Genomic DNA, 26,356 nt, shown 5'->3' on the forward strand with positions numbered 1-26,356 from the left:
TCCCGTAAGACTCGCGCAGCAAAGGTTTTCTGTGCCAATCACCTCCCTGGGAGGAAGGATTAACCCCTTTAATGGCTACAATGTATAAAGACCTATTGGATGAAATGTTGGGCTGTGTCATCCAGGCAATATGCGTTCTTTGTACATTGTAGACATTGCAGGGTTAATGTTCCCCCCTGGGGAGCTGATTGGCTCAGGAAACTTGTCATAGGTGAGACTTACTGGATTATGGGGTTGTGTGCCCGGGTTCCATTAGCCTTTCAGTCTAAGTATGATCTGATGTGGCATGGAGCCTACAATGGGAGCCAGGAGTGGAGGAGATGCCCCCACTAGGTGAGGCGCCAACACCAAGGAGCAGGTCTGAGAAGCACCGGAAGTCTGAAGGCTGAAGAGCTTGGCGGGCACAGCCACAACCACATCAGCTGGAGGCAGAGGCGTCCCTGATCCCAGACGGGACTACAGAAGCACAGCTGGGGGAATCCCCAGAGAGCAGGGAGGAGACAGAGCTCAGGCCTGGCAGTACCCAACGTAGAGGACCCAGGTGACCCGGGCACGAAGTGGAGGAGCCATCCTCTGTGTCTGGCCGAGAGCACACTACTTGCTGCAGATCCTCTCTGCGCTGAGCCTCCACAGCTGCTGAGGGGTGAGGAAAGAAAAACCAGAAATACACTGTGACGGCACCCCAGCTTACAAGGGTGAAGCCCCCCTCATTCCCTATCTATATTCTGCTCATCACTTGCTGGATACAACTGAAAGCTGTGGGAGTGAGAACATCTGCAGACACTCAACCTGCACAGACCTCCATAGACTCCTGTCCACTGACCTGCTCTCTGCTGACATCTAGTGGTGATGTGATCCCACTGGCATTGCTACACTATGAACATGCCTCAGCAGCCATGCATTAACTATTAAACCACCTGTGAATCCCCCCTGCAGTATATTATAAGTGCAGGCCTGCAGATATCTCCTACTGTATCCCTCCATTGTAATGGCACCCACTAAACGAGCTAAACTTGTGAACAAGCTGCAACAATACGCCCGGCCCAGCGCCCCAATGGACTCCCGATCTAACGAGGCCTGCAGCCCACAAGGCGCACCCTCTAAGGAGACCACGTCGGTTTCACCTCCTGCATCCGGCCCAACCATCGCCGACGTTCCTAAAACAATCACGGAGTCCCGCTCTGCACTCACAGAAAAAAACCGATGCCCCACAGTCAAACTTTAGTCTACTGAGAGCAGACGCTCAAACGCCGCGGGAACGAACGACGGGGACCCGTGCCTCCAACCTGGAGGACCCCACTACACCGCTCTCGGATCGGGTGCAAACACTTAGCTCCGCAGCAGACGAAGATAGAAGATGTGGAGGACCGGCTGCGCCGCTGTAACCTCAGATTTATAGGACTGCCGGAGGGAGCGGAGGGCAAAAATCCGGGCGAGATCTGGGAATCGATTCTCAAGCAGATCTCAGATTCTCTGTCACCTCTACTCTGTGTTGAAATATGGCGCCTGCGACACCTGTATGACACCGCCTGCTCACCTGTATGACACCGCCTGCTCACCCGTATGACACCGCCTGCTCACCCGTATGACACCGCCTGCTCACCCGTATGACACCGCCTGCTCACCCGTAAGACACCGCCTGCTCACCCATATGACACCGCCTGCTCACCCGTATGACACCGCCTGCTCACCCGTATGACACTGCCTGCTCACCCGTATGACACTGCCTGCTCACCCGTATGACACCGCCTGCTCACCCTTATGACTCCACCTGCACACCTGTATGACACAGCCTGCTCACCCTTATAACACCGCCTACTCACCCGTATGACATCACCTGCTCACCCGTAAGACACTGCCTGCTCACCCGTATGACACCGCCTGCTCACCCATATGACACCGCCTGCTGACCCTTAGAACAATGCCTGCTCACCCATATGACACCGCCTGCTCACCCGTATGACACAGCCTGCTCACCCGTATGACACCGCCTGCTCACCCGTATGACACCGCCTGCTCACCCGTATGACACCGCCAGCTCACCCGTATGACACCGCCTGCACACCTGTATGACACAGCCTGCTCACCCTTATAACACCGCCTACTCACCCGTATGACACCGCCTGCTCACCCGTATGACATCACCTGCTCACCCGTAAGACACTGCCTGCTCACCCGTATGACACCGCCTGCTCACCCATATGACACCGCCTGCTGACCCTTAGAACAATGCCTGCTCACCCATATGACACCGCCTGCTCACCCGTATGACACAGCCTGCTCACCCGTATGACACCGCCTGCTCACCCGTATGACACCGCCTGCTCACCCGTATGACACCGCCAGCTCACCCGTATGACACCGCCTGCTCACCCGTATGACACAGCCTGCTCACCCGTATGACACCGCCTGCTCACCCGTATGACACCGCCTGCTCACCCGTATGACACCGCCAGCTCACCCGTATGACACCGCCTGCTCACCCTTATAACACCGCCTGCTCACCCTTATAACACCGCCTGCTCACCCTTATGACACCGCCTGCTCACCCTTATGACACCGCCTGCACACCTGTATGATTCCGCCTGCTCACCCGTATGACACCGCCTGCTCACCCGTATGACACCGCCTGCTCACCCGTATGACACCGCCAGCTCACCCGTATGACACCGCCTGCTCACCCGTATGACACCACCTGCTCACCCTTATAACACCACCTGCTCACCCTTATAACACCGCCTGCTCACCCGTATGACACCGCCTGCTCACCCGTATGACACCGCCTGCTCACCCTTATAACACCGCCTGCTCACCCGTATGACACCGCCTGCTCACCCGTATGACACCGCCTGCTCACCCGTATGACACCGCCTGCTCACCCGTATGACACCGCCTGCTCACCTATATGACACCACCCGCTCACCCGTATGACATCACCTGCTCACCCGTATGACATCACCTGCTCACCCGTATGACACCACCTGCTCACCCGTATGACACCACCTGCTCACCCGTATGACACCGCCTGCTCACCCGTATGACACCGCCTGCTCACCCGTATGACACCGCCAGCTCACCCGTATGACACCGCCTGCACACCTGTATGACACAGCCTGCTCACCCTTATAACACCGCCTACTCACCCGTATGACACCGCCTGCTCACCCGTATGACATCACCTGCTCACCCGTAAGACACTGCCTGCTCACCCGTATGACACCGCCTGCTCACCCATATGACACCGCCTGCTGACCCTTAGAACAATGCCTGCTCACCCATATGACACCGCCTGCTCACCCGTATGACACAGCCTGCTCACCCGTATGACACCGCCTGCTGACCCGTATGACACCGCCTGCTCACCCGTATGACACCGCCAGCTCACCCGTATGACACCGCCTGCTCACCCGTATGACACAGCCTGCTCACCCGTATGACACCGCCTGCTCACCCGTATGACACCGCCTGCTCACCCGTATGACACCGCCAGCTCACCCGTATGACACCGCCTGCTCACCCTTATAACACCGCCTGCTCACCCTTATAACACCGCCTGCTCACCCTTATGACACCGCCTGCTCACCCTTATGACACCGCCTGCACACCTGTATGATTCCGCCTGCTCACCCGTATGACACCGCCTGCTCACCCGTATGACACCGCCTGCTCACCCGTATGACACCGCCAGCTCACCCGTATGACACCGCCTGCTCACCCGTATGACACCACCTGCTCACCCTTATAACACCACCTGCTCACCCTTATAACACCGCCTGCTCACCCGTATGACACCGCCTGCTCACCCGTATGACACCGCCTGCTCACCCTTATAACACCGCCTGCTCACCCGTATGACACCGCCTGCTCACCCGTATGACACCGCCTGCTCACCCTTATAACACCGCCTGCTCACCCGTATGACACCGCCTGCTCACCCTTATAACACCACCCGCTCACCCTTATAACACCGCCTGCTCACCCGTATGACACCGCCTGCTCACCCGTATGACACCGCCTGCTCACCCGTATGACACCGCCTGCTCACCCGTATGACACCGCCTGCTCACCCGTATGACACCGCCTGCTCACCCGTATGACACCGCCTGCTCACCCTTATAACACCGCCTGCTCACCCGTATGACACCGCCTGCTCACCCGTATGACACCGCCTGCTCACCCTTATAACACCGCCTGCTCACCCTTATAACACCGCCTGCTCACCCGTATGACACCACCTGCTCACCCTTATAACACCACCCGCTCACCCTTATAACACCGCCTGCTCACCCGTATGACACCGCCTGCTCACCCGTATGACACCGCCTGCTCACCCGTATGACACCGCCTGCTCACCCGTATGACACCGCCTGCTCACCTATATGACACCACCCGCTCACCCGTATGACATCACCTGCTCACCCGTATGACATCACCTGCTCACCCGTATGACACCACCTGCTCACCCGTATGACACCACCTGCTCACCCGTATGACACCGCCTGCTCACCCGTATGACACCGCCTGCTCACCCTTATGACTCCGCCTGCTCACCCTTTAACATATACCACCTTTTCCCACCCTGATCTATACTTTGGCTCCCCGGAATGTCTCCCCATGGGGCGTGATGTATCCCATCTGCCCAGAGGCATATCAGATGATTTCCCCTTTCTATCGGTCCTTGACCTCGGAGTGGAGGGTGGTTGCCTTTTGTGGAGACTTAGTCTCCTATGGCTAGCGCAGGGAGAGGTGCAGGAATATCCTGAGCCAGAGATGGGAATGTACTGGGGGGTTAATGAGGGGACGGCTAACAGTATGGGAAGCTTTTAAGGATTTCACTAGAGGGTCCTTCACGTCTGCCATAGCCGAGTATAGAAGCTCCCTGCAGGCCCGCCGACTCGACTTGGAACACCGCCTTGTTGCTGCAGAGGCCAGGCACATAGCGGATCCCTACTCGGAAGCATACCTAGACCTAACCAGCTTACACCGGGAACATAAACTACTATTAACTGAAAAACCAAAAAGAAACTGCTTTACTCCCGACACCATCTGGGGGATCAGAATGGCCACCTGCTGGCCGACTTGCCCGGGGGACCAGTTGCTGCCACCAATTGCGGCAGTGTGTGACCCCTTGGATGCCCGAACAGATGACTCACAACCTTCGCCCATTTATATAGTAACCCATATACCTCTAACCTTAGCTGTTCTGATGCCTTCTTCCCTACGCTGAGCCAGTCAAGTGAGGCCTATAGAGGAAGTAATGGAGGCCATCAAGTCGCTCCCCAATAGGAAATCCCCGGGTGTGGCTGGGCTTCCTGGGGAATGGCATAAAAAGAGTTCCGGTTTGCCAGATGCCATGCGCAGGGCCCTGATTGTCATGATCCCTAAAGCTGGGAAAGATCCTGCGGACTGCGGCTCCCAGGGGCCCGTCACTCCTCAGCAGCGAACTGTAGATTGTTCAAAAATGCTGGCGATGCGCATGAACTCGTTCCTCGGAGAGATGATGCCCGCTGATACCCGCTGACCAGGCTGGTTCATGCCCGGCTAAAGTACAGACATGAATCTGAGGCGGCTATTTGACCATCTGACATATAAGACTAACTGTGGGGAGCGCACCCTGGTAGTTATAGACCCAGTGGGGGGGAGGTACCTGTGGGCAGTGATGCAATGGTTTAGATTTGGGCCAGCCTCCATTAGGGCTCAGTCACACGGGCGTTTGGGCACACACATTTTTGTGCGTGAAAAAGATCGCAGTATATAGAGCCGATGCGTTCCAATGGCGGCGGTCAGACGTGCGAATACTACATGCGCAGAAACATCCGCAGGCGAAAAATATAGGACACCGTTTGTTAAATCGCAGGTAACTGCGGCATCAGTGTTTTTTGTATGCTGTCGCATCCAGGGGTTTCACCTTGCCCTCAATGGGGTCAGAGGCAGCAGCGTCAACCCCATTGAGAACATACAGTGAGGATCACGAACCTCCGGCACAGCTGTGGCTGAGGAACATGATGTTCTCCCATTGAATTCAATGGAGCCGGCGCTACAGCCGGCTTCATCAAAGTAATGGGCTGCCGGCGAGCCCTGCAGTGATTTTCACAGAAGGGCCTTAAATATAAACCCTTCCCTGAAAAACATCCCTAAAATGTGTAAAAAATAAAAGAATACATATGCTCACCTCTCTGCAGCTGTCGGGGCTCAGCCGCGTGTAGCCGGGCCTTCTCCTGAACTGCTATGAAGAGCTTTCAGCAGGCAGGGATTTCAAATCCCCACCTGCTGAAAGGGCTGCCTCTGATTGGCTGAGCACTGTGACCAATCAGAGGCAGCTCTCAGCTATAGCGCTGGCTCCATTGAATTTAATGGGAAAACATTGCGCTCCTCTGCCACAGCTGTGGCAACTGTGGCAGAGCATATCTTCATCTCCGCGGGGCGTCCCCTTGTTACTGGACACTGTGACAATGCTGTGATTCAGTGTGACTGTGACAAGGGGACACCCTGCGGAGATATAGAAATCGTCTGTCACAGCTGTGGCAGAGGACCGCAATGTTCTCTGTATGTCAATGGGTCCGCCCCTGCTGCTGCCACCGCCGGCCCCATTGATCAAAGGTGAAACCCCTGGATGTGACAGCATCCAGGGGTTTCACATCCAAGGAATCCCCTGCTGCAGCTGTCACAGCCTCAGCAGGGGATAGCGGGCAGCACACTTTTTGAGCATAAAAACACGGACAGGTCCGTTGTTGTGTGCCGCCTGCTTCGGTCACGCAAATTTTTGAACGCATCAGTTATGCGCAAAAAAATGTGTGTGTCAAAACGCCCGTGTGACTGAGCCCTCAATGGGTGAAGATCCTGTATGACTCTCCAGTGGCCGATATTAGAACCAATGTCCATGTTTCTGCCCAGTGTTGGGTGGAGGCACACAACAGGGCTGCCCTCTGTCCCCAGCCTTGTTTGCCCTCGCTATAGAACCCCTTGCAATTCAGGTCTGGACATCGCCGATTATTCAAACCTCTCATTCCCACCTCCAAGACTTCTCCAGAGCAGCACCGGTCCTCTGGAACGCACTACCAAAGGCTACCCGAGCAATCCAGGACTCGCAGAACTTCAGGCGTGCCCTAAAAACGCACCTCTTCAGGGAGGCATACCGCATCCCCTAAACTGTACCCCCTGATAACATGCTCCCTGACCTACTGACTGGAATCCCTGCTAGCCGTCATCAACTGCCCCCTGCAGTCATACCGATTCTGCCGTCATACAGGTAAGTGTCTGACCATTGTCTATGTGTATAGAATCCCTCAATCTCCACCTCGCCATACCGGGCACATCTCCACCCCACCATACCGTGCACATCTCCACCTCACCATACTGTGCACATCTCCACCCCACCATACTGTGCACATCTCCACCCCGCCATACCGTGCACATCTCCACCCCACCATACCGTGCACATCTCCACCTCGCCATACCGTGCACATCTCCACCCCACCATACCGTGCACATCTCCACCCCGCCATACCGTGCACATCTCCACCCCACCATACCGTGCACATCTCCACCCCGCCATACCGTGCACATCTCCACCTCGCCATACCGTGCACATCTCCACCCCCCCCATACTGTGCACATCTCCACCCCACCATACCGTGCACATCTCCACCCCGCCATACCGTGCACATCTCCACCCCACCATACCGTGCACATCTCCACCCCACCATACCGTGCACATCTCCACCTCACCATACCGTGCACATCTCCACCCCACCATACCGTGCACATCTCCACCCCGCCATACCGTGCACATCTCCACCTCCCCATACCGTGCACATCTCCACCCCGCCATACCGTGCACATCTCCACCCCGCCATACCGTGCACATCTCCACCCCGCCATACCGTGCACATCTCCACCCCGCCATACCGTGCACATCTCCACCCCACCATACCGTGCACATCTCCACCCCGCCATACCGTGCACATCTCCACCCCGCCATACCGTGCACATCTCCAGCCCACCATACCGTGCACATCTCCAGCCCACCATACCGTGCACATCTCCACCTCACCATACCGTGCACATCTCCACCTCACCATACCGTGCACATCTCCACCTCACCATACCGTGCACATCTCCACCTCCCCATACCGTGCACATCTCTACCCCGCCATACTGTGCACATCTCCAGCCCGCCATACCGTGCACATCTCCACCTCCCCATACCGTGCACATCTCCACCTCCCCATACCGTGCACATCTCCACCTCCCCATACCGTGCACATCTCCACCCCGCCATACCGTGCACATCTCCACCCCGCCATACCGTGCACATCTCCACCCCGCCATACTGTGCACATCTCCACCTCACCATACCGTGCACATCTCCACCCCGCCATACTGTGCACATCTCCACCCCGCCATACCGTGCACATCTCCACCCCGCCATACTGTGCACATCTCCACCCCCCCATACCGGGCACATCTCCACCCCCCATACCGGGCACATCTCCACCTCACCATACCGCGCACCATCTCCACCCCCTTTACCTTCTGTATCACCCCATTACTTGTAGTATGTAAGCTCGTTGGAGCAGGACCCGCACCCCTATTGTCTCCATCAGCTGATTACTATGTAACCGTGGTTCTGTAATGTTTGTACTTTTGTCTTCCCGTATCCCCCCTGTCTATGTAAGCGCTGCGGGATATGTTGGCGCTGTACAAATAAAGAGTATCTATATAAATAAAGATGAAAGCCCTCACTGACTCACTGACTGACTGACTGACTGACTCGCCACTAATTCTCTAACTTCCTGATGTCATAGCAACATGAAATTTGGCACAAGCATTGATTATGTCCAAAATAGGAAAAGTAATTGGGTGCCAACTCGATTATTCAGTTCTATGCGCAAAAGAATTAGCGTCCAAATTGTACGTACGGAATCTAATTCTCTCACTTCCTGATGTCATTTTATATAAAGGAAACGTCGCATGGTTACCTCCCGTGGTGTTTCCTGGGTAACGCAGAGAACTATGCAAAATGGTGAATATATTTTTCCTTGGTATCTCTAAAGTAACCACGACTTCATAAGATTTTCCGTGTGAACACCAGATAAACACCAGTACCAAATTAACTCGCGCGAAGCCGGGTATATCAGCTAGTATATATATATATAACTCGGGCGAAGCCGGGTATATCAGCTAGTATATATATATATAACTCGGGCGAAGCCGGGTATATCAGCTAGTGTGTATATATATTACACAGGCCGGCCGGGTATATCAACTAGTTATTATTATAATGGGGTTCAGACTGCGCAAGTATGAAGAGCGCACAGCGCTGTATGCGGATGACACCCTTCACTTTCTGCAGGACCCAGAGTCAGCTCTAGACTCTGCACTCACCATTTTTGATGGATTTCGCCTACGCTCTGGCTCTAAGGTTAACTGGGATAAAACCCACCTTGTCGCAGTGGACTCGGCGGCTCTTGAGCGCCCCCTGCCTGCCCCACTGAGCTGGACAGATCAGACAACTTATCTGGGTATAGGGGTGTCAGTGGGTGTCTCTGCCTTAATGTAGCCCCCCTCTGGACTGGGTGGGGGTAATGGTGGCACGCTTCGCCTTTCTCCTGCTTACCCTGGTAGGCAGAATTAATTTGATTAAAATTAAACTGCTGCTGATTTCTGTATGTCTTCATAACTCCCCTGTCCTTGTTCCAAATAGCTTTTTTTCCACGCTCCGTGGGCCTGTACTACGCATCCTGTTGGGAGGTTCCCCCCAGGATTAAGCTGAAGACCCTGTGCCTCCCGGTGAGCTGGGGAGGTCTAGCCTTACCCCACTTCTACTATTATCTGGCCAGTCAGTTGGCTGTCTTCATCACATTACAACCTGAAGTTGGCTTGGAGCGTAGGGCGGCGGGCCCTGATCAGAGTCTGAGGGCTTTGCTGATGCGTGGCCCCTTGATTTCTACTGTCCCACTGCCATCACCTATGGTGGTGGGGCGACGCCACAAGGGGCTATCGTGACGCAACAAAGTGAGCGCTGCTTTCATTATTATTAATTGTGATTTGTTCGGACGCCGGTGCCCTGGGGCACAGTTTGTAGTTGTGAGGGGTGGAGTGTGGAGTCACAGTCAGATATTTAGTTAACATTGCTGTAACCCCGATATTAGTAAATCAGGCCGTGGGATATGGGGGTTACTGCATCACATCCAGGGCATAATAACTGAGACACAAACTGCAACAATGTAGCCACCTGTCTAACTCCTCCATACACCGGCAGCTTACTCTGGATGTCTTCTCTCTGTCCTTCTTTGTATTTATATCTCTTTATTTCTTTATCTCCCTCTCTTCATATTTACATCTTTTATTCCCCTCTATTCACGGTCACAGCTGTCACTCCTCCACAGTTACTCACGGTTTCTCTGATTTTTCTCTTGTTTCTCTCTCTATCTCTTTTCACTTCTCTCTCCTGCCTGTCTCTTTCTATTCTCCTGTTGGGCGCTTCTTTTCTCTGGCGCTCTCTCTCTCTGCCTGCCGCTTTTCTCGGCACTCCTCTGCCTGGCGCTCTTCTTCTTGGCGCTCCTCTGCCTGGCGCTCCTCTTCTCGGCGCTCCTCTGCCTGGCGCTCCTCTTCTCGGCGCTCCTCTGCCTGGCGCTCTTCTTCTTGGCGCTCCTCTGCCTGGTGCTCCTCTTCTTGGCGCTCCTCTGCCTGGCACTCCTCTGCCTGGCGCTCCTCTGCCTGGCGCTCCTCTTCTCGGCGCTCCTCTGCCTGGCGCTCCTCTGCCTGGCGCTCTTCTGCCTGGTGCTCCTCTTCTCGGCTCTCCTCTGCCTGGCGCTCCTCTTCTCGGCGCTCCTCTGCCTGGCGCTCCTCTTCTCGGCGCTCCTCTGCCTGGCGCTCCTCTTCTCGGCGCTCCTCTGCCTGGCGCTCCTCTTCTCGGCGCTCTTCTGCCTGGTGTTCCTCTTCTTGGCGCTCCTCTTCTCGGCGCTCATCTGCCTGGTACTCCTCTTCTCAGCTTTCCTCTGCCTGGTGCTCCTCTTCTCGGCTTTCCTCTGCCTGGCGCTCCTCTTCTCGGCACTCCTCTGCCTGGCGCTCCTCTTCTTGGCGCTCCTCTGCCTGGCGCTCCTCTGCCTGGCGCTCCTCTGCCTGGCGCTCCTCTGCCTGGCGCTCCTCTTCTCGGCTCTCCTCTGCCTGGCGCTCCTCTTCTCGGCGCTCCTCTGCCTGGCGCTCCTCTTCTCGGCGCTCCTCTGCCTGGCGCTCCTCTTCTCGGCGCTCTTCTGCCTGGCGTTCCTCTTCTCGGCGCTCTTCTGCCTGGCGTTCCTCTTCTCGGCGCTCTTCTGCCTGGCGTTCCTCTTCTCGGCGCTCTTCTGCCTGGCGCTCCTCTTCTTGGCGCTCATCTGCCTGGTACTCCTCTTCTCAGCTTTTCTCTGCCTGGTGCTCCTCTTCTCGGCTTTCCTCTGCCTGGCGCTCCTCTTGTCGGCACTCCTCTGCCTGGCGCTCCTCTTCTCGGCGCTCCTCTGCCTGGCGCTCCTCTTCTCGATGCTCTTCTGCCTGGTGCTCCTCTTCTCAGCGCTCTTCTGCCTGGTGCTCCTCTTCTCGGCTCTCCTCTGCCTGGCGCTCCTCTTCTCGGCGCTCCTCTGCCTGGCGCTCCTCTTCTCGGTGCTCCTCTGCCTGGCGCTCCTCTTCTCGGCGCTCTTCTGCCTAGTGCTCCTCTTCTCGGCGCTCTTCTGCCTGGTGCTCCTCTTTTCGGCTCTCCTCTGCCTGGCGCTCCTCTTCTCGGCGCTCCTCTGCCTGGCGCACCTCTTCTCGGCGCTCCTCTGCCTGGCGCACCTCTTCTCGGCGCTCTTCTGCCTGGTGCTCCTCTTCTCGGCGCTCTTCTGCCTGGTGCTCCTCTTCTCGGCGCTCCTCTTCTTGGCGCTCCTCTGCCTGGTGCTCCTCTTCTCGGCACTCCTCTGCCTGGCGCTCCTCTTCTCGGCGCTCCTCTGCCTGGTGCTCCTCTTCTCGGCGCTCCTCTGCCTGGCGCTCCTCTCCTCGGCGCTCCTCTGCCTGGCGCTCCTCTGCCTGGCGCTCCTCTTCTTGGCGCTCCTCTGCCTGGCGCTCCTCTTCTCGGCGCTCCTCTGCCTGGCGCTCCTCTTCTCAGCGCTCCTCTGCCTGGCGCTCTTCTTCTTGGCGCTCCTCTGCCTGGCGCTCCTCTTCTCAGCGCTCCTCTGCCTGGCGCTCCACTTCTCAGTGCTCCTCTTCTCGGCGCTCCTCTGCCTGGCGCTCCCCTTCTCGACGCTCCTCTGCCTGGCGCTCTTCTTCTTGGCGCTCCTCTGCCTGGCGCTCCTCTTCTCGGCACTCCTCTGACTGTCACCTCTCTTTCCTCCCTACTCTTTACTCTTTTTACTTATTGCTTATACTTATTCTGCCTCTACTCTCTGGCACTTGCTTTGCCCGGTGTGTCTCACTCACTTGCCGACTCCAGCTGTTTATCATCTCTGTCACCTGACCAGTTTGTCTGCAGCCAATCACAGCCTATCTGGTTGCTAGGTTACCTGCCTCACCTGAGTCTCTATGCATTTTTTCTATTTTATGCAGATGGATAAAAACGTTCTAACTAGTTGCTAGGTTACCTGCATCACTTGTGTAAACTGACTCAGATTAACCATCTAGGGCCGATTATTATATTACCGGTCCCCATAACTAAACACTGCTATGTAGTGCCTATTTCCAGGCCACTACACTGGTAACACTCAGGTCCACGCAGCTGGTCCCTTCAGAGGAGATCACGTGGTCCCTGCACACTCCCCTGTGGAACAATCCACACCTGCGATGCATTCTGGAGACTTCATGGGGTGAGTGTCCTGTCTGACATAGTCGGTGAGGGCACCTTCTGCACTTTCCTACAACTGCAGATAAGCCATAACTTGCCTGAACATTCGGACTTCAGATCCTAGCAGCTACGACATGTGATCAGGGCTCCGTTTCTAAGCCTGTCTATACCACTGTCCCTGACTCAGTTGGAAGGCTTGGCGCAGCTGTGTAACCTCGTGAAGCCACTGTCTAGTTTGTACGCCCAGCCAATAGAGCATCTGGCCCTGATGAAGGAGTGGGTCACTGATATCCATGATCTGTTATCGGGAGGGGATGGGACATACTAGTGGGTTCTGGCCCCCTCTGATTAACGCTAGGGACAGACTTATTCCGGTCAAGTACTTGGAATAGATATATTACACTTCTCCAGGTTACGCGTTATGGGCTTGCCTCCCTCAGCACCGTGTCCTCGATGCTTGAATACGGATGGGATCGTTCTGCATATGTTCTGGGACTGCAGTGTCCTGCAAAATCATTGGAGGGAGGTTCTCATATTCATGGAGTCTCACTTAGGGGCCCCGAGGATCCTGCACCCTGGGCTGTGCCTCTGTGGACCTGTTGAAAGTCTGCCGGTGGCTGCGCCAACCCGCTCACTGTATAAGTTACTGCTTTTTTATGCTAATAAGGTAATATTGTTAAATTGGAGGCACCCGGAGAGGCCGACCAGGAGGGCATGGATCCAGGTGGTAAACTCTGTGATTCCTATGTATAAGCTGATGTATATGGCCAGCGGATGTCTGGAGAAGTTTGATAAGATCTGTGGTGCATGGGTGAGCTGCCCTACGACTGTGGGGGAGGGGGCCTGCCTGAGCGTCATGGGGTGATGGAGTGGAGAGCGTCATTGAGCGGGCAGAAGTGGGAGAAGGTGTGTGAGCGGCTGCACATGGGAGGAGGTGTGTGAGCGGCTGCGCACAGGAGGAGGTGTGTGAGCGGCTGCGCATGGAATCTTACGCTCTCCTTAACTTACCTTTGCTACAACATCATCACCAACTTAACCCTTTAATAATAGGTAAATAAAACACGGACAACCAAGTTGGAACAAAAAGGCCGCGGTCTTTATTGATGGGATTTTATTAACACTTGGGGATCAAATGAAACAAAACTATTAATAATAAATACCGTCTTTAATATGCGCTAAACCAACCACAATCCCCAAGTCCCCTTGCCCACCCGCCTAATGCGGGCTACAAATCCCCATCAATCAACCGCGACAGCCTGCAGGGAGGGAGGGAGGGAAGCTGCTTTACAGCCAAAGATGCCCGGTACCTCTTTGCTGATTACTTAAATGCCCTCTGTTCACAGCCCCCTCCACTCCCGTTATCCAATCACCTCGGCTTCCACCACACCGCTCCTGCCCAGCAACGGGCAGAGCTTCCCGCTCTTTTTAGGCCACCAATCAATGCCCGCTGCCAGCTTTACCTCAAAACAGCCTGGCAACGACACCCCGGCCAATCACAGCGGGAGACCATTACCAACTATTACTTGACAGAATGACCTGAGAGCCAAGTTCATTAACCTTTTACTTACCATAGCAGTATACATTATGGTCCCACATACACCTATTGTATACCACCAGAACGCTCCCAGATCCCATGCGGATCTCCCTCCTGAGCGTCACTCAATCCGTACATGGGAGGAGGTGTGTGAGCGGCTGCACATGGGAGGAGGTGTGTGAGCGGCAGCGCACAGGAGGAGGTGTGTGAGCGGCTGCGCACAGGAGGAGGTGTGTGAGCGGCTGCACATGGGAGGAGGTGTGTGAGCGGCTGCGCACAGGAGGAGGTGTGTGAGCGGCTGCACATGGGAGGAGGTGTGTGAGCGGCTGCGCACAGGAGGAGGTGTGTGAGCGGCTGCGCATGGGAGGAGGTGTGTGAGCGGCTGCACATGGGAGGAGGTGTGTGAGCGGCTGCGCACAGGAGGAGGTGTGTGAGCGGCTGCGCATGGGAGGAGGTGTGTGAGCGGCTGCGCATGGGAGGAGGTGTGTGAGCGGCTGCACATGGGAGGAGGTGTGTGAGCGGCTGCGCACAGGAGGAGGTGTGTGAGCGGCTGCGCACAGGAGGAGGTGTGTGAGCGGCTGCGCATGGGAGGAGGTGTGTGAGCGGCTGCACATGGGAGGAGGTGTGTGAGCGGCTGCACACGGGAGGAGGTGTGTGAGCGGCTGCACATGGGAGGAGGTGTGTGAGCGGCTGCACATGGGAGGAGGTGTGTGAGCGGCTGCACATGGGAGGAGGTGTGTGAGCGGCTGCACATGGGAGGAGGTGTGTGAGCGGCAGCGCATGGGAGGAGGTGTGTGAGCGGTAGCGCATGGGAGGAGGTGTGTGAGCGGCAGCGCATGGGAGGAGGTGTGTGAGCGGCTGCACACGGGAGGAGGTGTGTGAGCGGCAGCGCATGGGAGGAGGTGTGTGAGTGATTGTGCACGGGAGGAGGTGTGTGAGCGGCTGCGCATGGGAGGAGGTGTGTGAGCGGCTGCGCATGGGAGGAGGTGTGTGAGCGGCTGCGCACGGAAGGAGGTGTGTGAGCGGCGGCGCACGGAAGGAGGTGTGTGAGTGATTGTGCACGGAAGGAGGTGTGTGAGCGGCTGCGCACGGAAGGAGGTGTGTGAGCGGCTGCGCATGGGTGAAGGTGTGTGAGTGATTGTGCACGGAAGGAGGTGTATGAGCGGCAGCGCACGAGAGGTGTATGAGCGGCTGCGCATGGGAGGAGGTGTGTGAGTGATTGTGCACGGGAGGAGGTGTGTGAGCGGCGGCGCACGAGAGGTGTGTAAGCGGCTGCGCATGGGAGGAGGTGTGTGAGCGGCTGCGCACGGAAGGAGGTGTGTGAGCGGCGGCGCACGGAAGGAGGTGTGTGAGCGGCGGCGCACGGAAGGAGGTGTGTGAGCGGCGGCGCACGGAAGGAGGTGTGTGAGCGGCGGCGCACGGAAGGAGGTGTGTGAGCGGCGGCGCACGGAAGGAGGTGTGTGAGTGATTGTGCACGGAAGGAGGTGTGTGAGTGATTGTGCACGGGAGGAGGTGTGTGAGCGGCGGCGCACGAGAGGTGTGTAAGCGGCTGCGCATGGGAGGAGGTGTGTGAGCGGCTGCGCACGGAAGGAGGTGTGTGAGCGGCGGCGCACGGAAGGAGGTGTGTGAGTGATTGTGCACGGAAGGAGGTGTGTGAGCGTCTGCGCACGGGTGAAGGTGTGTGAGTGATTGTGCACGGAAGGAGGTGTGTGAGTGATTGTGCATGGGAGGAGGTGTGTGAGCGGCAGCGCACGAGAGGTGTATGAGCGGCTGCGCATGGGAGGAGGTGTGTGAGCGGCTGCGCATGGGAGGAGGTGTGTGAGTGATTGTGCACGGAAGGAGGTGTGTGAGTGATTGTGCATGGGAGGAGGTGTGTGAGCGGCGGCGCACGAGAGGTGTGTAAGCGGCTGCGCATGGGAGGAGGTGTGTGAGCGGCTGCGCACGGAAGGAGGTGTGTGAGCGGCAGCGCATGGGAGGAGGTGTGTGAGCGGCGGCGCACGGAAGGAGGTGTGTGAGCGGCGGCGCACGGAAGGAGGTGTGTGAGCGGCGGCGCACGGAAGGAGGTGTGTGAGCGGCGGCGCACGGAAGGAGGTGTGTGAGCGGCGGCGCACGGAAGGAGGTGTGTGAGCGGCGGCGCACGGAAGGAGGTGTGTGAGTGATTGTGCACGGAAGGAGGTGTGTGAGCGGCAGTGCACGAGAGGTGTATGAGCGGCTGCGCATGGGAGGAGGTGTGTGAGCGTCTGCGCATGGACGGAGCTGTGTGAGTGGTTGCGCACAGGCGGAGGCGTGTTTGGAGTGTGAGCAAGCTATCTTCACTTCACTACTTCCACAAGTAAATTGTAGATCCCCATTAGGATGAGCTCCATGCCTGGCAATGTCATCCAGTGTGCTACTTGGGTAATGTATGCGGTCCTTGATCAGCCGAGGGTGCATACTGTTGCACAAGATGCGTGAACGTCGCACATTTAGAAGCCCAAATCCTGGATCTAAAATGGGCAACTGGCAACACTGAGAGCCATTGGCATCATGGAAAGGAGTTTGGTGCTCACTGAGCAGACACTCGCTGGGGTAGAGGTTGGGGCGGATGGTGCTACGGAAGAGCAGGGGGAGCAGGCAGCTGGGTGACAGATAGAAGGAGGCGTAGAGGGAATAGATCCAGGGAGGCTGGTCCTGAACTGGCACAACCCAACATGTCTGCAACATTGGTAGATGAGGGCGATGCCATTACAGAGCCAGCACCGCTGCAGCACGACATGCCCTCTGAACGCCAGGGGGATGACTGCTCCAGTGAGACGGGGACGGGGAGCGCAGGGCAGGTTAGACAGGTTCTAGTGGTGGGGGACTCAATTATTAGGGGGACAGAGAGGGCAATCTGCCATAAAGACCGGGATCGTCGAACGGTGTGTTGTCTTCCTGGCGCTCGAGTTCGACACATCGCGGATCGGATTGACAGATTACTGGGAGGGGCTGGTGAGGATCCAGCGGTCATGGTGCACGTTGGCACCAATGAACAAGTTAGAGGTCAATGGAGGGCCCTCAAAAATGATTTCAGGGACCTAGGGTCCAAGCTTAGGGCGAGGACCTCCAGGGTAGTTTTCTCGGAAATACTACCTGCACCTAAAGCCACACTAGAAAGGCAGCAGGACCTTAGGGAGGTAAACAAGTGGCTCCGCAGTTGGTGTAAGAAGGAGGGATTTGGGTTCCTGGAGAACTGGGCTGCATCTTAATGGGGAGGGTGCAGCTGTGCTGGGGGAGAAGATGGCTAGAAGGCTGGAGGAGTGTTTAAACTAGGGACTGGGGGGGGGGGGGGGAGGGCAAAAAAAGAAGCAGGGGGTTAGACAGTGTAGATAGTGACCTGGGTCCAAGTAATGGGGATCGAGCAGGGGGTGGGGTTATTGCAATTAGAAGTGACAGAACAACTAATAGTACCATTAGCAACAAAATGAATATAAAGAACAACAACTGCCATATAAATTGTATGACCACGAATGCACGAAGTCTGATCGGTAAAGTGGGTGAGCTTGAAGCGAGAATGACTGATGAATATTACGATATAGTGGGAATAACGGAAACATGGCTTGATGATAAGTGCGATTGGGCGGTGAATTTGCAGGGTTACAATCTCTTCAGAAGAGACCGTGGGAACCAGAAAGGGGGAGGGGTATGTATGTATGTTAAATCTTACTTAATGCCGAGACTACGGGAGGATATAGGGGTAGGAGAAGAACAGGTGGAATCTCTGTGGGTAGAAATACAGGGAAGAAAAAATAACAAAATCCTGATAGGGGTCTTCTATAGACCACCAAAAGCAACAGAAGAAACTGAGAACTTACTACTAAGGCAGATAGAAGAGGTGTCAAAGTGCAATGAAGTAATTATCATGGGGGGCTTTAATTATCCAGATATAACATGGGAGAAGGAAACCTGCAAATCTCACAGGGGTGATAAGTTCTTGAGAGTAATTAGAGATATTTACTAGAGATGAGCGAGCACACTGGTCTGAGCTTGATGCTCGTCCGAGTATTAGGGTACTCGAGACGCTCGTTACTCGAGACGAACACCACGCGGCACTCGAGTCAATTCCATTTCCTTCCCCGCATGTTTAGCGCCATTTTCTAGCCAATAGACATGCAGGGAAGGCATTACCACTTCCTCCTGTGACGTTCCAGCCCTATCCCACCCCCCTGCAGTGAGTGGCTGGTGAGATCAGGTGACCGCCGAGTACTTAAACTGGTCCCGCCTGCGGCTCGCCTCAGACGCATGGTGGCAGAGGTTAGGGAAAGTGCTCCTGCTGATATAGGGAGAGTGTTAGAGTAGGATCCTGTCTACAAGAACCCCAACACTCCTTCGTTAGGCTACATCTGACCGTGTGCATTTTACTTGGGGCCTGCTGGGAGTAGTAGTGTTTCCATTTTCGTATTATGCAGCTAGGCCTGTTTGCTGCCTTTCAGTTAGACTTTTCAGGCTGCAGTGCCGTACAATAACACGCTCATCATGAAACTGCACTCCAATAATTCCTGGCCTGCTGCGAACTACGACATTTATACCGTTCTCTGTCTGCAGTGCATAACAGAATGTTGGTCCACAGCCACTTCTATAGGGAAAGTTATATACACTATACAGTCTGTATCCTCCGTGCAAGAACCCCAACACTCCTTCGTTGGGCTACATCTGACCGTGTGCATTTTACTTGGGGCCTGCTGGGAGTTGTAGTGCATCAATTTTTGTATTATGCATCTAGGCCTGTTCCCAGCCTGTCAGTAATAGCGTTCTCAGGCTGCAGTGCCGTACAACCAGCTCTCACCGTGAAACTGCTCTCTAACATCTCCTAGCCTGCTGCGAACTACCTCATTTATACCATTCTGTGTCTGCAGTGCATTAGACAGAGGTCTCACCGCTAAACAGTACTGTAATATTACCGGGGCCACTGCAAAGTATTTCAGCTCAGCCGCTGTGCAGAGCGTCTCACAATACCCTTTCATTGGTGGGGTTGAGATAGCCGCAGTTACCAGCACTATCCACTGGCTTTAGAGTCTTCTCCCTCTCCATGCAGCCTCTCTTATCTACAAGTCTCTGCGAGCGGTAAATTACCCCTAGGTATCAGCGCAAGACAGCGGGTTACTATTTCCTAGTCACAGCATAGAGCCTCCGCTATCTACAAGTCTCTGTGTGCGGTGAATTAGCCACAGTTGTCAGTGCTGTACAGTGGGGTAATTTATTTGGGCCCTGCTCTATTCTTAATCTGCCATGATGAGGAGTAGGGGTAAGGGTCGAGGATGTGGACGTGGACGTCCAAGTAAGGGTGTGGGCACAGACCGAGTTCCTGGGCGTGGTGAATCCCAGCCGGCTGCTGAGGGATTAGGAGAGAGGCAAGTTTCTGGGGTCCCCAGCTTCATATCACAATTTATGGGTCCACGTGGTAGACCTTTATTACATACAGAGCAGTGTGAGCAGGTCCTGTTGTGGATGGCAGAAAATGCATCCAGCAATGTATTGACCACCCAGTCTTCTACGCAGTCCACTACTCCCGGCCTAGTGACTGCAACTCTGAATCCTCTGGGTGCTGCTCCTCCTTCCTCCCAGCCTCCTCACTCCATTACAATGACATATTCTGAGCAGGCAGACTCCCAGGAACTGTTCTCGGCCCCCTGCCCAGATTGGGCAGCAATCGTTCCTCTGACCCCACCTGGTTTGCTAAGCCTACTGAAGACAGGTCTTCAGAGGGGGAGGCAAGTGCAGCAGCAGGACAAGTTGGAAGAGGCAGTGGGGTGGTCAGGGGTAGAGGCAGGGCCAGAGCGAAGAGTCCCCCAACTGTTTCCCAAAGCACCCCCTCGCGCCAAGCCTCCGTGCAGAGGGCTAGGTGTTCAAAGGTGTGTATGTTTTTCAGTGAGAGCGCGAACGACCGCCGAACAGTGGTGTACAACCTGTGTCGCACCAAGATCAGCCGGGGAGCCACCACCACTAGCCTCACCACCAGCAGCATGCGCAGACATATGATGGCCAAGCACCCCACAAGGTGGGACGATGCCCGTTCACTGCCTCCGGGTCGCATCACAGCCTCTCCCCCTGTGCCCCAACCTGCCACTCAGATCCAACCCCCCTCTCAGGACACAGGCACTACCGTCTCCTGGCCTGCACCTACACACTCACCTCCACCGTCCTCGGCCCCATCCAGCAATGTCTCTCAGCGCAGCGTCCAGCTGTCGCTAACACAAGCGTTGGAGAGAAAGCACAAGTACGCCGCCACGCACCCGCATGCACAAGGTTTAAAGGTGCACATAGCCAAATTAATCAGCCTGGAGATGCTGCCGTACAGGCTTGTGGAAACGAAGGCTTTCAAAAACATGATGGCGGCGGCGGCCCCGCGCTACTCTGTCCCCAGTCGCCACTATTTTTCCTGGTGTGCCGTCCCAGGCCTACACCAGCACGTCTCCCACAACATTATACATGCCCTCACCAACGCGGTTACTGGAAGTTCCACTTAACCACGGACACGTGGACAAGTACTGGCGGGCAGGGCCACTATATCTCCCTGATGGCACATTGGGTGAACTTTGTGGAGGCTGGGACCGAGTCAGAGCCTGGGACCGCTCACGTTCTACCCACCCCCAGAATAGCGGGTCCTACCTCGGTGCTGGTATCTGCAGCGTTTTATGCCCCCTCCTCTAAACCCTCCCCCTTCTCCTCCTCCTACGCCGCCTCTACCTCTCAATTAAGAAGTGTGAGCAGCACGTCGCCAGCAGTCGGTGTCGCGCGGCGCGGCAGAACAGCGGTGGGCAAGCGTCAGCAAGCCGTGCTGGAACTACTCAGCTTAGGCGATAAGAGGCACACGGCCCACAAACTGCTGCAGGGTCTGACAGAGCAGAATGACCGCTGGCTTGCGCCGCTGAGCCTCCAACCGGGCATGGTCGTGTGTGACAACGGCTGTAACCTGGTGGCGGCTCTGCAGCTCGGCAGCCTCACGCACGTGCCATGCCTGGCCCACGTCTTCAATCTGATGGTTCAGCGGTTTCTGAAAAACTACCCTCACTTGTCAGACCTGCTCGTAAAGGCGCGCCGGCTCTGCAGACATTTCAGCAAGTCCCACACGGACGCTGCCACCCTGCGCACCCTGCAACGTTGGTTTAATCTGCCAGTGCACCGACTGCTGTGCGACGTGCCCACACGGTGGAACTCTACGCTCCACATGTTGGCCAGGCTCTATGAGCAGCGTAGAGCTATAGTGGAATACCAACTCCAACATGGGCGGCGCAGTGGGAGTCAGCCTCCTCAATTCTTTTCAGAAGAGTGGGCCTGGTTGACAGATATCTGTTCAGTGTGTATGGCCTGAGGAGGAGGAGGAGGAGGAGGAGGATCCTGAAAGTCATCAGGACAGCCATGTGTTGCGTACAGGTACCCTGGCACACATGGCTGACTTCATGTTAGGATGCCTTTCTCGTGACCCTCGCGTTGCACGCATTCTGGCCACTACGGATTACTGGGTGTACACACTGCTCGACCCACGGTATAAGGAGAGCCTGCCCACTCTCATTCCCGAAGAGGAAAGGGGTTCGAGAGTGTTGCTATACCACAGGACCCTTGCGGACAAGCTGATGGTAAAATTCCCAGCCGACAGCGCTAGTGGCAGAAGGCGCAGTACCGAGGGCAAGGTAGCAGGGGATGTGCGTAGATCGAGCAGCATGTACAGCGCAGGCAGTGCAACAGTCTTTAAGGGCCTGGCCAGCTTTATGGCTCCCCACCAAGACTGTGTCACCGCTCCCCAGTCAAGGCTGAGTTGGCGGGAGCACTGTAAAAGGATGGTGAGGGAGTACGTAGCCGATCGCAAGACCGTCCTCCGTGACGCCTCTGCCCCCTACAACTACTGGGTGTCGAAGCTGGACACGTGGCCTGAACTAGCGCTGTATGCCCTGGAGGTGCTTGCTTGTCCTGCGGCTAGCGTCTTGTCAGAGAGGGTGTTTAGTGCGGCTGGGGGAATCATCACAGATAAGCGTACCCGCCTGTCAACCGACAGTGCCGACAGGCTTACACTCATCAAGATGAACAAAGACTTAGATTAAGTCGAAACGTCGCCATTTTATGGAGCAATAAAACCCTTTTTTTATAATCTCTACACCGTTGATGCTGCCGCCTCCTTGGATACCATTGCAGCAGGAGAGCGGCGCTGAGGAGGAGCAGCTGCAGGGTGAGAGCCTGGTCAGTGCTGACCTCCTCTCACCGCCCCAAGAAGGACTGAAAGCCGCCAGTACACCTGCCAGTGGGACCACATTAGATGCACAGACGCGTCTGTGCGTGGGTATGCGCAGAATGGCGCGCGTCTGTGCGTGGGTATGCGCAGAATGGCGCGCGTCTGTGCGTGGGTATGCGCAGAATGGCGCGCGTCTGTGCGTGGGTATGCGCAGAATGGCGCGCGTCTGTGCGTGGGTATGCGCAGAATGGCGCGCGTCTGTGCGTGGGTATGCGCAGAATGGCGCGCGTCTGTGCGTGGGTATGCGCAGAATGGCGCGCGTCTGTGCGTGGGTATGCGCAGAATGGCGCGCGTCTGTGCGTGGGTATGCGCAGAATGGCGCGCGTCTGTGCGTGGGTATGCGCAGAATGGCGCGCGTCTGTGCGTGGGTATGCGCAGAATGGCGCGCGTCTGTGCGTGGGTATGCGCAGAATGGCGCGCGTCTGTGCGTGGGTATGCGCAGAATGGCGCGCGTCTGTGCGTGGGTATGCGCAGAATGGCGCGCGTCTGTGCGTGGGTATGCGCAGAATGGCGCGCGTCTGTGCGTGGGTATGCGCAGAATGGCGCGCGTCTGTGCGTGTGTATGCGCAGAATGGCGCGCGTCTGTGCGTGTGTATGCGCAGAATGGCGCGCGTCTGTGCGTGTGTATGCGCAGAATGGCGCGCGTCTGTGCGTGTGTATGCGCAGAATGGCGCGCGTCTGTGCGTGTGTATGCGCAGAATGGCGCGCGTCTGTGCGTGTGTATGCGCAGAATGGCGCGCGTCTGTGCGTGTGTATGCGCAGAATGGTGCGCGTCTGTGCGTGTGTATGCGCAGAATGGTGCGCGTCTGTGCGTGTGTATGCGCAGAATGGTGCGCGTCTGTGCGTGTGTATGCGCAGAATGGTGCGCGTCTGTGCGTGTGTATGCGCAGAATGGTGCGCGTCTGTGCGTGTGTATGCGCAGAATGGTGTGCGTCTGTGCGTGTGTATGCGCAGAATGGTGTGCGTCTGTGCGTGTGTATGCGCAGAATGGTGCGCGTGTATGCGCAGAATGGTGCGCGTCTGTGCGTGTGTATGCGCAGAATGGTGCGCGTCTGTGCGTGCGTATGCGCAGAATGGTGCGCGTCTGTGCGTGCGTATGCGCAGAATGGTGCGCGTCTGTGCGTGTGTGCGTGTGTATGCGCAGAATGGTGTGCGTCTGTGCGTGTGTATGCGCAGAATGGTGTGCGTCTGTGCGTGTGTATGCGCAGAATGGTGTGCGTCTGTGCGTGTGTATGCGCAGAATGGTGCGCGTCTGTGCGTGTGTATGCGCAGAATGGTGCGCGTCTGTGCGTGTGTATGCGCAGAATGGTGTGAGTCTGTGCGTGTGTATGCGCAGAATGGTGTGCGTCTGTGCGTGTGTATGCGCAGAATGGTGTGCGTGTGTTTGCACAGAATGTGTGTGTCTGTGCGTGTGTATGCGCAGAATGGCGTGCGTCTGTGCAGGTGTATTGGGAGAATGGTGTGCGTGTGTGCTGGTGTATGCAGAATGGTGTGTGCCACTGGCCACTATGGGGGACCTTATTACCAATCAGGCCACTGTGGGGTTCACTTTTACTATACTGTCTAACAATTAGAATCGGCCCTTTATAGGCACCCATAAGGCTGATGTGGCCCTCGGTGAAAATGAGTTTGACACCCCTAATCTAAAACAAACAGCCTGATAAGCAGTTCTGCTTCTGGGAGAGAAGATCAGCAGAGATCCAGGGAGTGCGGTCAGAGGAGGGCAGAAGTAATGGAAGGGGGACTTTACATAAGGAGATAGGAGCCGAAGGGGGGACTTTACAGAAGGAGATAGGAGCCGAAGGGGGGACTTTACAGAAGGAGATAGGAGCCGAAGGGGGGACTTTACAGAAGGAGATAGGAGCCGAAGGGGGGACTTTACAGAAGGAGATAGGAGCCGAAGGGGGGACTTTACAGAAGGAGATAGGAGCCGAAGGGGGGACTTTACAGAAGGAGATAGGAGCCGAGGGGGGACTTTACAGAAGGAGATAGGAGCCGAGGGGGGACTTTACAGAAGGAGATAGGAGCAGAGGGGGGACTTTACAGAAGGAGATAGGAGCCGAGGGGGGACTTTACAGAAGGAGATAGGAGCCGAGGGGGGACTTTACAGAAGGAGATAGGAGCCGAGGGGGGACTTTACAGAAGGAGATAGGAGCCGAGGGGGGACTTTACAGAAGGAGATAGGAGCAGAGGGGGGACTTTACAGAAGGAGATAGGAGCAGAGGGGGGACTTTACAGAAGGAGATAGGAGCAGAGGGGGGACTTTACAGAAGGAGATAGGAGCAGAGGGGGGACTTTACAGAAGGAGATAGGAGCAGAGGGGGGACTTTACAGAAGGAGATAGGAGCCGAAGGGGCACAGCGCAAGCACATCTAAAGAAGGAAGATGCTGCAGAAATTAGACGGAGCCATGGAGACGGGGACGCCAGCAACGGAGCAGGTAAGTGAATAACTTCTGTATGGCTCATAATTAATGCACGATGTACATTACAAAGTGCATTAATATGGCCATGCAGAAGTGTATACCCCCACTTGCTGCCGCGGGACAACCCCTTTAACAATTCACGAACCAAGCTGGGCTGCCGTGCCCTATGACCAAACACTAATCTATTGCGGTCTGTAGCGGTTGCAGTGTACGATAAGTCAGCAGCACTTTATGTTGCTGCTGCACCTTATGTTGCTGCTGCACCTTATGTTGCTGCTGCACCTTATGTTGCTGCTGCACCTTATGTTGCTGCTGCACCTTATGTTGCTGCTGCACCTTATGTTGCTGCTGCACCTTATGTTGCTGCTGCACCTTATGTTGCTGCTGCACCTTATGTTGCTGCTGCACCTTATGTTGCTGCTGCACTTTATGTTGCTGCTGCACTTTATGTTGCTGCTGCACTTTATGTTGCTGCTGCACTTTATGTTGCTGCTGCACTTTATGTTGCTGCTGCACTTTATGTTGCTGCTGCACTTTATGTTGCTGCTGCACTTTATGTTGCTGCTGCACTTTATGTTGCTGCTGCACTTTATGTTGCTGCTGCACTTTATGTTGCTGCTGCACTTTATGTTGCTGCTGCACTTTATGTTGCTGCTGCACTTTATGTTGCTGCTGCACTTTATGTTGCTGCTGCACCTTATGTTGCTGCTGCACCTTATGTTGCTGCTGCACCTTATGTTGCTGCTGCACCTTATGTTGCTGCTGCACCTTATGTTGCTGCTGCACCTTATGTTGCTGCTGCACCTTATGTTGCTGCTGCACCTTATGTTGCTGCTGCACTTTATGTTGCTGCTGCACCTTATGTTGCTGCTGCACTTTATGTTGCTGCTGCACTTTTCCTCTGTCATGCTGTTTAAACCTTTGTGCCTCCCAGCAGTAACAACAACTCCTTGTTATTCGGGAGATGCAGTATGTTGCCCTTAGCAGTGCACTCTATTAAAGGGGGTTTGTTCTTAAATCCCCCCACTGCACCCCTGTTCGGGGAACGTTAATGCTTCCTACCTTTGGTCCACCGATGGTTTCTTTGGTGAGCAGCAGGTTTTTGTTCCCCATTGGCTAACATCATTCTTACCGGACGGCTTCATCTACCACAGAGCCCGAGTGATGGACGACCAAAGAGAACGTTTCCTGCTCACTAATGCCATTAAACTAGCCAACACAAATGTATCACACAACGTTCGCTGCGCGGCTTTCTGACGCCTACGCCTTCTACAGTTTACACTGACGCCTACGCCTCCTACAGTTTACACTGACGCCTACGCCTCCTACAGTTTACACTGACGCCTACGCCTCCTACAGT

At 55.7% G+C, this 26,356-nt stretch overlaps 2 protein-coding genes across 2 annotated transcripts; both read right to left on the minus strand.

The window, feature by feature from the left end:
• Positions 1–10,430: 10,430 nt before the first annotated feature.
• On the minus strand, positions 10,431–12,629 carry LOC136627207 (axoneme-associated protein mst101(2)-like). Its single transcript, XM_066602137.1, has 2 exons — positions 12,594–12,629; positions 10,431–12,347 (listed from the first exon to the last, which is right to left on the minus strand). Exons 1-2 carry the CDS (start codon positions 12,627–12,629, stop codon positions 10,431–10,433), a joined length of 1,953 nt encoding a protein of 650 aa, XP_066458234.1.
• Positions 12,630–25,173: 12,544 nt separating this feature from the next.
• On the minus strand, positions 25,174–26,109 carry LOC136627208 (putative uncharacterized protein DDB_G0271606). The gene is made up of 2 exons (XM_066602138.1): positions 26,059–26,109; positions 25,174–25,923 (listed from the first exon to the last, which is right to left on the minus strand). The coding sequence occupies exons 1-2, from the start codon at positions 26,107–26,109 to the stop codon at positions 25,174–25,176; spliced, it is 801 nt and encodes a 266-aa protein (XP_066458235.1).
• Positions 26,110–26,356: the final 247 nt, after the last annotated feature.

The sequence above is a fragment of the Eleutherodactylus coqui genome, chromosome 5 (genome assembly GCF_035609145.1).
Source record: "Eleutherodactylus coqui strain aEleCoq1 chromosome 5, aEleCoq1.hap1, whole genome shotgun sequence".
NCBI lineage: Eukaryota > Metazoa > Chordata > Amphibia > Anura > Eleutherodactylidae > Eleutherodactylus > Eleutherodactylus coqui.

What these genes read in the sequence shown, in the direction of transcription:
- LOC136627207 (XM_066602137.1), bottom strand. Translation starts at nt 12,629, where the DNA reads ATGGTTAATCTGAGTCAGTTTACACAAGTGATGCAG. An exon ending in AGTTTACACAAGTGATGCAG is followed by an intron (nt 12,348 to 12,593) that starts GTAACCTAGCAA and finishes AGTAAAGAGTAG; the next exon opens with GGAGGAAAGAGAGGTGACAG.
- LOC136627208 (XM_066602138.1), bottom strand. Translation starts at nt 26,109, where the DNA reads ATGGGGAACAAAAACCTGCTGCTCACCAAAGAAACCATCGGTGGACCA. An exon ending in AAACCATCGGTGGACCAAAG is followed by an intron (nt 25,924 to 26,058) that starts GTAGGAAGCATT and finishes TACTGCTGGGAG; the next exon opens with GCACAAAGGTTTAAACAGCA.